Below are 11,539 nucleotides of genomic sequence, written 5' to 3'. Positions count from 1 at the left end.
CCATGTGAGTCCTATTTCTTTCCCTTGCTGTTCATCATTATCTGCTTGTAAGTTCCTTTAGCCATAGCTGTATCCGATATTCCCTTGTCTTATGCCTTGTACAATTTTCTCCCGTTATTTTTCCCCAGTTCCTTCATTAACAAGATTTCTTTTCAGCCGTGCTGACCTCAGTCCCAGTTTATCTTGTAAATGAAGATCAGGTAATCAGGTACTTGGTTTTACTTTGTTTTATGTTTAGACTCCTTGGGAAGAAGGTTCATGTGCAGATTGAGGTGGGTGTGTGTGAAGGTATAACCAGCTGACTTAAATGTGCCTGCCCGCTCCACTTGGTATCCAACTCCTACCCTCCAAGTCTGCTGCCTCCCTCAGTAGGTGTGCTCTTACAGATCTTATAGTCTCATTAGATTTACAGGTTCTGTTAGGGGTGTGGTAAGGTTCTCTTACACAGTCACCTACTTACAGCTAGATATCTGATGGAGAGTCTTCCTCAGTTGGGGTTTTAGTTGAAGAAGTTCAGCTGTAGGGGAAAAAAGCCAGCTCTTTGGAAATTCTGCTGGAGTGTAGGTAATAACTAATGATTCATTCCGTCTGTTGCAGCCAGGGCTGCTTGCAGCATGATGTGAACACTCACGGATGAAAATAAGATTGTTTTTTGCCAGAGGGTATAAATAGCAGGTGTTTAGAACTCCTTCACGTACAGACATTCTTAGCATTTAGACTTGGCTTTTTGAAAGTTGACTAGCTTTTAATTTATTATGCCATTCTGACCAAGAACATGCAGGAAGTGCGTGTACGTATATCTTTATGCATACGCAGATATTGAGGCTTATGTTTGTTTATGTCAGGACTCTGAAATTAATGGCCGCCTCAGTGACTAATGTGCAGAGTAACAGAAACACATAACAGACCGCCGCAGACTGAAATATTTCTGGCTTGAGTTTTTGACGACCAAATTTACTTAGGGAAAGTTTTCTGCTTTCATCCACTGGGATGAAGACTCCACCTAAAGGAGGGTGAGAGAAGTGGTCTGGTTTCCCTGGCTTGCCTTCCAAGAGTCGTCCAGCTGCGTCTGCCTTGTGCAGCCTGGAAGGATTACAGGACTTGGGGGATATGAAGGGAGAACCAAATATTAGTTGTCTGTCTGAGAGCAAGGGAATGACTCTGCCAGTTGTACAGGGATCAGCTTATCCCTCCTTCACAAGAATAACCCTTCATTTCCTGTGTTTTGAAACAGATATCAAGACGACAGCTGTGAGAAAAGGCAATGAGTATGTCATAAATGGTGGCAAGATGTGGACTACGTCCGGGTGCCAAGCAGATTGGATGTGCCTGCTGGCAAACACCAGTGAAGGACCTCACCATCAAAATAAATCTCTCATATGTCTGCCAATGAATCTACCTGGTAATAATGCAAAATTCTTTCTCTTCTAATTTGATTTTATTATTGGCTTTGTGTATGCCCAATACAAGGAGGAAAGGTGTTTGACAGAAAGGACTGCAGCCATAAATACTCTTCTGAGGTGTTTCACAGTCATACAAAGTTGATTCTGAATTGCATTTGCACACTTCCACAAAAAAGTAGGGGTCGAGGAAACGAGAAGGAAGTTAAATATTTTGCAGACTTCAGCTTGTGACTCCCAAATAATTCTATATGGAGAGCCCTTTTCACCAAAAATAAATTTATAAAAGTTGTTCAGATATATTTGCATGGGAATATTTTATAACCTTCAGTGAGAACGAATAGACAAGTCAATGCCAAGAACAAAATTAATGCCTCAAAGAAATCATTAAAAATAGAGCCAGTATTCTTTATTTTTTTGAAAGTTATAACATCCAATCTTTTTTAGTTTTGGAGAAGTTCCACAAAACTTTTGTCTTTGTTTTCTATCTCCAAAAGGCATGAAGATGCAAACAGTCTGCAAAATAAAAAACATATTATTCTATTTGCATAGACCTTTGCTACATATGAACTATACGTAAGATGTTCTTAAATTATCTTTCCAAAATAATGTTAAACTCTTTTTCATATGTTTTGTATGAGGACAGATGAACAGAATATATACTTCTATTTTCAATGAATGGAGAAGTACTTTTAAGCTTGCTGTCTTATTTCTTCAGAAAATATTAAAAGTTATTCTCAAATGTGAAAATAAAAGGATAAATAGTTTAGAAATTTCAAGCTTGGGAAATACATATACCACCCAACACAATCTTATCCCACGTGCCAACACCTGCCTCCCAGGAGCCCATGGGCAGTACCTGACTCTGTTAGGGTGGGTTTACAGACCAGCTGTATTGAGTACTAGAAGGATCATAGAATCAATTATAGAATGGTTTGGGTTGGAAGGGACCTTAAAGATCATCTAGTTCCAGCCCCCGTAGTGGACATCTTCCACTAGACCAGGTTGCTCAAAGCCCCATCCAGCCTGGCCTTGGACACTTCCAGGATGCAATGCTGTGCTGTGATTGTATTGTGTGGATGGTCCTGATCTTCCTCCAATAACCATCCTCCACCACCCAACCTGTTGGGCTTGCTGAAGAGAAGTGCAGCCATACCCAGGGTGCTTCACGGCTCTGCTTTGCAAAGAGATCTTTTTACCAGGGTGCTACTATCATTATCAGTTTAAATTACAAAAATAGTCTGTGAGTTAAATGTGGGCTGGAGTGAAAGCTTCAAAGATCTTGGAAGTAGGGATTTGTTTTTGAAGAAGACTAGTAATTTGGGTGAAGACACTGAAGAAATACATCCTGATCTGAGGGTACAAGTTTCAGTGGTACAGTCCACACAGTGTCTGTTCCCAAGTCGTTTGCAGACCTTGCAGCAGCAGTGCGCTGTATGCATAAAGGACATCATTCAGAGAGGTTACAGTTAAGGTTATATTGGTGGGGACCTTTTGCAGTTTTAACACCTGTTCGAAAGTTTTTAAACCTTTTTGGTTTTCACTCATTTCAATATTTTTAAAAATTATGCAATATGTGAATTTATTTAATATATACTGTCTAATATATTTTAACGCATATTTTAAGTATAGAATATCTACTTAATATATAATAATTTCTATTAATGTTATTTATATATTAATATAAAATATTGAAACCTATTATATTTTTTCTCATTCAGTTCAGAGTATTTTACATACAAAATACATGTCATTATCAGCATTTTACACGTAGGGACACCACCATGGCAGTGAAGTGAAGGTTCACTTAATGGATCAGCCTGAGAACAAAAGCCAGGTCTCCAGTGTTGCAAAAGAGGGTGATGAGAGCCACCTAAGGGAACAATGTCTTGTAAGTGAATTTCAGTGTGGAGTGAGTCAGGCAAGCGAGTGAGTTGCCTTGGGAATTAAGCAAGTTCTGAGTGAGTTGTGAGTTTCTGCAACCTCTGCTCATGCAAGACAGACTTTGAATGGGAGCTCACAGAAAGTGGACCTGAGCTGCTTCACCAGTTGTTGCCTTTGTCCTTATCAATAAGACTTAGAGGTTTTCAACTACTTTGCTTATTCCAAAAGGACACATGAGTCATTGCAGCTTTAGGTGGGGGTGTTGTTGGGTCACACAGCCTATACACAGACCTTCTTTACCTGCGGTAAATAGATTTTGAGTAGAAAGATTCCCTGAGTCACCTGAACCTGATCTGCAGAAGTCATCCTAGAAACAAAAATTGCACTCCTCAAAGTGTACTTTTGTTCTGTGTCATACAGATACTGACCTCCAGAAGGGTCACTGTACCAAGACTGGTGACCTTTTGAAATTAAGTATTAGGATAGTTGATTGTGCTCAGTGAGTGGGCCATATCAGAAGTGAGATTTTTCAGGAAGACAGAGAGGAAAAGTATGAAAAAGGCTGCCATTTGACACAGATGTGAGCAGGAAGCTCCAGCTGTTTTGGTACATCCTAAGGATGTCTGGCTACCAAAGGTTGTGCTCCTTGGAGGGCTGCAGACCAAGACTATACGGGAAGTGTCTGGAGGACATCACTGAATGATGCACTATCAAGTAGCTGTAGATGTATGTGTGTCAAAGCTCAAGAACGAGTGTGTAATGTCTGACTAACTGCGGCAATCACCATCCTATATGGCTGGGTAAGGAAGGGACCCATGGTATAACTCATTCCTTGCTAGCAGCTAGAAGGACATGGGACACTAGTCCAGCATTTTTTGCGAAAATCTTAATTGTTTCACACTTGTATAACATGGTGATTAAAAAAAAAAAGTCCCAAGGCTGAAAGCGAATTATTAACTTCAACAACTTGTAGTTTATTGGAGATATGAAGTAGGATTTGCCTCTTCTAATTTTAGGTCTGTACAGTGTCTGTTCTGGGGTGAAGCAAATCATGGTCTAGATTTGACAGATGCTGCTGAATACATTTCTCATAAAGGGAATTTGAATAACAGCAGTGTGGATTCACAGGAGATATCCAAATTAGGTTAATACTCCTCATACTAACAATGTCTTAAAAAAAAAATGCTGAATTTCTCATATGATAGAAGAGAGTCTAACAAGTTGTAAAATCTCTGTATGTAAGATGTGTAGACGTATGGCTTGCAGCCCTAATCTAGTAACTATTTGTGTGCTGGTTTGTCCTCTGAGTCCTCAGATAGCGCTAGGGTAGATTGCAAGGAGGAGATAATAAAGAGAAGAGTGTTCAGGAAAGGGGAAGGAGCATGTTTCTCAGATTGCAATTTAAAATGTGCCTGTTTCCATTTGTAATGGCACTAAATGGTGTCAAGACAGAATTACTGTCTTTCAAGATAGAATATAGGAAATAAAAGAGATCATCAGAAGGCTGGAGGAGTGGGAGAAAATGAAAAATCAAAGACGCCTGGGAAGAGCTGCCCAGGAAGAGATACAGAAATCCATCTCAGTGATACTGGTGCAAGTAGCACAAATGGCTCTATTAGTGTGCTTATAGTAAGTCATGCACTTGGCCTTGCTAGATTGAGATTTGTGTGTTACTGGATGGTTTGTGATTTACTTAATACGGACAAACTCCAGGAATTATCTGGGCAGATGATTTGTACTGTTGCTGGCAATTTTTAGTATATAGTACCCCTTATGAAGAGAATGAAGATAATTAAACTAAGTAAAGGAAGATTTTGATACCCGTATTGTAACCAGAGAGGTAATTATGTATCGTCTTCAACAAAGAGAAAATGTAAAGCATGTGCTAGCAACAGAGGGGGCACTATGTAAGGCTGATGCAGTTTGGCCTCCTGCTGAATGAGAAACGTAAATTAATTTAAAAGCAAGTGAAACTGGTAAGGCACAACAAATTGGAGATGCTGCTGGATTCAGGAAACTTGAACACACAACCCAGTCTGGAGGAAGTATGGGTAGAAATCATGAATGCATTTAGGACTTCTAACCAAACCTATAAGAGCTTTCTTCAATAGTTGTTGTTGTATGTGGATTTGAGGAGGTACACAACAGGACTGATTTAGCAATATAAAGAACTGGCAGCAGTTGTGCTTTTTACAACAGAGTCCTTAAGTAAACCACTCACTAACAAGAGCAGTAAGTGCGTCTTCATATGGTTGAGGAGCAGTGATTGCATAAAACCAGCTGGAAGCAGGTTGAAGGCATCATCTCTGAGACTCTCAGAGAAACTAAGTAGTAATATTCCAATGGGAAAAGATGCTCCAGAAATTGTTTGGGCAAATGGTTCAGTGTGTGTTTGTGTAGCTCTGATTTTATTACAAAAACAAAGCACAAATGCTTTTTTGGCATGACCGGATGCAGATTGCTGGATGATTTTCATCCCAAGAGTCAAAAATTTTTATACAGCTGTCCTGATTTTCTTCCTACAATGAGCAGATATCAAAGCAAGTATTCCTAACACAATCTGTTTATAGATTGGCTGGTGGAGAAAAATCTTGAGTGGAATGTGTGGAAGTATATGTGGACCTTATTCTAAGAGCAGTCTTGGCATTTGGAAATAGTGTCAGTATTTCATCTCTGCGGAGAGATGAAACTTGTCATAACCTTATTCAATGCAGCTAGAGAGAGTGAATTTGAAGGGAATGGCTGCCAACTCTTCTGCCTGCAAAAACAAAGTAATTTTCACATGGCTGAAGGCCTCGTGTCAGTAGAAGTTGAAATGCCTTAGTTCAGAAAGAGAAGTTCAGTGAAAGCCACGAAGAATAGCAAGGAACAAACAAGTACAGAGAGAGACTGCAACAATCCGTGTGGTGACCAACTCCTCCTGAGCTGTGTTAGAGAGTAGTAGGGGATTGGACAAAGACAGAATAAAGAGGAAAATATTACCAGAATACCTCTTCATCACAAAACTGGTTAGAATACCGTGGGTAGTAAAATGTTTGGTTTTCTGCAAAGACATATATGCTGATTTGGAGGACTGTTTTTCTACATATATTGACTTGGCAAATGTAATCGGCATGTTTTGCACAAATCCTCATACCTGGTTGTTGGCCTCAGTTTACCTCTGAAACATTCCTGAGTTCCATCCCAAATATTCGCATTAGCTCCAGAGCAACAAGGAGGTAAAAACAGAAGATGAGGGAATTGCCACAAAAATCAGTGGATGTCTGTTAAACTCCCATGGCACAGTGGTAAGCTGTGCTTGCATCTGAACAACAGCAGGAAAGAACTTGTAGCTAAGGAAAAAAAAAAGCCAATGGGGAGGAGTCCTACCTGGTGAGACTAGGTAGCTGAAGTCTTATGTGGTCAAACCTGAGGGAACCAGGTTCATCTCCAACAGACCACTGCACATGGGGTCAGAGTCAGTGCTATGTAGGGAAGTCTGTGGGGAAGCAAACCTTCTTCACAAGCATGTCCACATGAAAACTGAGAGGAATGAACTGTGATCATTATGAACACTTCTATGACTACTTAGATGAACTAAACAGTCTTTTGTAGGCCATCATAAAATACAGTGTTTTAACAAAATTTGGAGTTGATATGGAATTGTTGGATGTTTGTAGCAGTTATGAATTTAAGTCCAGCTTTTTATTATCAGGAAAAAGCTGTGTGGTGTGATTATGAACTCTACCCTGATTTTTCCTGGTACCTGTAGAAGACAGTCTAGAAAGGAGAGGATAAATGTGGAAGAGAGGGAAGGAAGAAGATTTCCAGGGGGAGGAATTCTCTAGTTGCAGCTTAAAAAATAGTTCTGATTTTGTCATTATTAAATATTTCTGTACTGTTTCACAGCAGTAAAGGCACTCAGCAAATACTTCTAAGTTGAATGCCAGCGTTTTATTAAAGTGCACAAAAAAATCAAACTGAAGCAAGTGAATATTGCATTGTTTCAAGACATGCATGAAGTAAGATTATTACTGCGAGTAAACAGTTATTATTTGGGAACATAATGAAAAGTGGGACCTTTACAATTGCAGCTTTTGATTTGCTAGTTAAATAAAATGGAAAAACATTTCAAAATAGGACGTGGGCCATTTTACTCTTAAATTCCAGAATACTGTTATGTTTTTCCTAAAGGTAGGTTTCACTGTAGTCTTGGCACATACCTGCACATCTGCAAACTTTGCTTTCTTAAAATGCTGTACTTGCACATTGTGACCTTTCTAATATCCCTTTTTCTTCAGGCATTCATGTTGCTAAAAAGATAGACAAACTAGGTATGAGGTCATCAGACACAGCTCAGATCTTTTTTGAAGATGTAAGGGTCCCCAGCAAAAACCTCATCGGTGAGGAAGGAAAGGGTTTTACATATCAGATGTTGCAATTCCAAGAAGAGCGCCTGTGGGCAGTAGCAAGCGGTAAGTCATCGTTTGTGCTTCTGGGGCTGGGCAGGGACACAAGGGTCACCCTTCGCGTCACTAACAGCACTTTCCTTTTATTGTAAATTGTGGTGACCTCGTACAATCTGTTCTTCAAATCTGTCATAGCCTGGATACAGACAACCTTCCCTTTCTGTAGGAAAACTTGAAATAGAAAATATTTTATGAGGCATCACAGGGACTGGTTTTGCCTTGTTTCTTTCTCTTGGTGCTTTTCTGATAAGAAAATATGGCATCATGTTATGTCTGCTACAAATATAGTACAAAGTCTATCAAAATGCTGGCATGAAATAGAAGGATGGTGGCTTTTCCTGTAGTACAGTAAGCTCTGATGTTTATCCTGGATTTTAGAAAATTAACTTGGTGGCTGTGCAAAGAAGTGGCTTTTAAAGAATGCAAGAGCTTTGTTTTGTGGCTCTGTTTTACCTCTGTATACTTTGGACATAAATGGTACAGGACCAAATTCCTTTCCCTGAAGTTATGCTGTCACAGAGTTCCTGTTACTCTGAACTCAGACCGTACTCAAATCGCATATTTGAGTTATATGGATTCTGGGTACTCCAGGTAACCAGATCCAAGACTGAATTATCCACCTTCAGCCTCCCAGCCTCCCCCCCCCCACCCCACAGTGTTTGCTTCTTCAACTTAAATGTAATGTGGTTCACTGTAAGAAGATTGACCCTCTTTAAATTTTTGGGTTGTATAAACAATCTTACCATATTCATGCTTCTGTGCGTAGCCTGTCTGTTACTGTCTGTGTGTGACCGGGGAATCAGGAACTCTAAGAAGTGATTTTCTGATTCAGTGACCAAATAAAAAAATCACTCCCTGTTGTGGATTGATCCTAGACCAAATATTTTAGACTTCAAATGCTTTAAAAAAATTCTTGGTTTCGGTCAAAATTCTTAGTTCAGCCTGAAATAAATAATAAATGTGAGAGTAGTTTTAGCAAAGAACAGGAGGTTAGACTTGCAAGGGATACCACTGCAGACTCAGGCAAGGAGGAGACACGGTCCTACTGCTGGTCCTGCTTTAATCGAGGTGTACAGAGACTGCAAATATGTGCGTTGTGCATTTTTATGCTCAGTTTGAAGTTTAAGTTAAACAAAACAATCAGAAACTCTGGGTTGCAGTGACACTCCCCAGGCAGCAGAGTAGCCCACGGTGTTAGTCATGCCCCAGGCAAAAGTGACGCACACTGACAGCATCGAAACACAAAGCCTGGCAGGTTAGATCACTCCTGTTAAAACCGCTGGCAGCTTGGTACTGTCCAGCCTTGCACAACTGCCCAGCAGTCACCGTGCTCTGCCAGGAAGCAGGACACCAGGTTTCAATTCTTCTTTTTGCCCAGAATGACACAGCGGGAGCAGGCAAACCCTTGCCCTGAATGAGCAGTCTGGGAAGGGCATCTTCGCTTGCCCCTCCATGGCCAGGCAGGGCCAACAGGGAGGAAGAGCCTTGGAGCTGACCGAGGGAGAGGGAGCTGCCTCCTGCAGTGCGGTGGCCAGTGTGTTATACCTTGCTAGGTCCCCTGAATTTGCTTTTATCCACTATCTGATATAAAATGCATGAAGGCACTGGGAGCAGGGACAAGACCCATGGTTTGGGCCAAGTTGCAAACTTCAGAGGTAACTAGTTGTGGTAAACCAGAAAAAATAGTAACCAATGTTCAGAAGGGAGTGAGGTGCTTGATAAATGTGGTTTGTTATATCTAGCTGTTAGTTACATCTAGCTGTTACTTCCAGTCCTGCAAATGGTTTTACGTATGTTCAACCACAAGTGTTTTGCTGCTCAGATGTGCAAAACTATGTGTATACTTTCAGTAGTTTTGTGATTAGATCTGCATGTGCAATCCTGGTCCTCACTTCTGGCCCTCAGAAGGATGTTTCTGTTCCTTCCCAGTTCATGACTATTCATGCGACATTGAGAATCATCAGTCTGCTTTAAAACACTCTAGGGACCAGTCCTGGCATCCTCACTTTCACTACTTCCTAAAACTTGGAAGAGGCAGTTGACTGCCATTCTTTCCTTTCTTTCATTTTTGGGCGTTGTTTTGTTTTGTTGTGTTTGGGGGGTTTTGTTTTGGTTTGGTTTTATGTATTTTTATTATCAAGTATCAAGTGCTCTAGCCTTCTCTTTCTTTATTTATTATCTTCTTTGTGGCCAGATTTCAGAACATATGGGGAGTTTCCTTCCTTCTTCACTGTTTGGTGTTTTTGTCCCTTTAAAATGAATTTTCAGTCAAACAGACTTAAAATATAAATAGAGAACTAGTTTCCTGGAATTGCAAAATTTGGTCACAGGTGTGGTCTTTTCCAAGTGACACGTTATCAAAGGCATTGGTAAAAGTCGCTGTGTTTCTTGCTTCATTGAAAGAGAAGAGCTGTCACATACCTCTCCCATGTTGTGACACTTGGTAAACATCGTCCATTTGTGGACCTGTTGCACTGATCACAGGAAAAGAATGTTGCTATGGCAAGAAAGCAAACAGTTTTTCTGTGAATTGCTTAACTTGGAGGCAAAGAGGGAGTTCAGTGTGTATGAGAGAGCAGAATGGCACTTTTCTAATTAATTCTATCTGCTCCTGTACTCTCAGTTTTATGAGCACCATTGAGTCATGACCAGTATGCAGGATGACAGATCCTTTTGCATGGGCAATGTACGTCCTTAAGAGGCAGATTGCTCAGCTTGGAGTTCACCGTACATCTCACTAGAGAGTGATCAGCCACAACCTAAGAAAAATACGTTAATTTCCTTTTGTTTTGAGAGGAGACCTAGCCAAGAAAAGTGTATTTACAGAGAGTAGAAGTTTCAAGTGGAAAAATATAAATTGGATGGAGGTACGAGGAAAAGATTATTCTGCATCTGGCAACTTCAAGTGCTTTCACAATTCTCAGCTGTGTGGTAGACCATGCATTCCTTAGGCTGCCCTAGAGTGATGTTTCCTGCATGTGCTGTCAGTTGAAACCCACGGGGCCAAGTTTGTCTGAGGACGTGGAGAACATTGTATGACAAAAGAGGAAACAAATATATGGGGTGAGGGGGAAAGTTCAGAAAGAAAAGTAGTTTCACTGTTAAGAATGGCATTTCTCTGTACTTACATGACTGCAAAGTATTGTGTGCTGTTACGTTGTACAAGGCTGTTGGCAGTCATGGTATTCACAGTGTGCTGCATTTCTTTGCTGTTTGCTGCACAACTAAGCCTTGCCGTGTTAGAGCTATGCTCATAGCTCTAAATGTCTGCAGTCATAGCATCACAGAATGGTCTGGGTTGGAAGGGACCCTTAAAGATCATCACATCCAATCCCCCTGCCATGGGCAAGGACATCTTTTACTAGATCAGGTTGCTTAAAGCCCCTTCCAACCTGACCTTAAACACTTTCAATGATGGGGTATCCTCAACTTCTCTAGGCAACCTGTTCCAGTGTCTCAGCACCCTCATCATAAAGAATTTCTTAGAATAATAGAAGGGTTTACATTAGAAGGGACCTTAAAGATCATCTAGTTCCAACCCCAAAACATTCTTCCTTATGTTCCTTCTAAATCTACCCTCTTTCAGTTTAAAACTGGTGTCCCTTGTCCTGTCTCTACAGGCTCTGGTGAAAAGTCCCTCCCCAGCTTTCTTGTAGGCCCCTTTTAGGTACTGGAAGGCTGCTGTAAGGTCTCCCCAGAGCCTTCTCTTCTCCAGGCTGAACAACCCCAACTCTCTCAGCCTGTCCTCATAGGAGAGGCGCTCCAGCGCTCTGATCATCTTCATGGCCTCCTCTGGACTCACTCCAT

The 11,539-nt window shown here is 40.8% G+C and overlaps 1 protein-coding gene across 1 annotated transcript in view; it reads left to right on the top strand.

Moving 5' to 3' along the window:
* Positions 1-11,539, top strand: part of LOC104159471 (probable acyl-CoA dehydrogenase 6) — an 89,952-nt gene that overhangs the window by 69,423 nt on the left and 8,990 nt on the right. Inside the window, exons 7-8 of the mRNA XM_009697383.1 lie at positions 1,235-1,402; positions 7,565-7,738. Of these exons, the coding sequence (XP_009695685.1) occupies positions 1,235-1,402; positions 7,565-7,738 (342 nt within the window). The remainder of the gene's footprint in view (positions 1-1,234; positions 1,403-7,564; positions 7,739-11,539) is intronic.

Source organism: Cariama cristata, unplaced genomic scaffold (assembly GCF_000690535.1).
Source record: "Cariama cristata isolate BGI_N322 unplaced genomic scaffold, ASM69053v1 scaffold12813, whole genome shotgun sequence".
NCBI classification, from domain to species: Eukaryota; Metazoa; Chordata; class Aves; order Cariamiformes; family Cariamidae; genus Cariama; species Cariama cristata.
The sequence above is the reverse complement of the archived record's forward strand: the minus strand, read 5'-3'. Positions and strand labels throughout refer to the sequence as shown.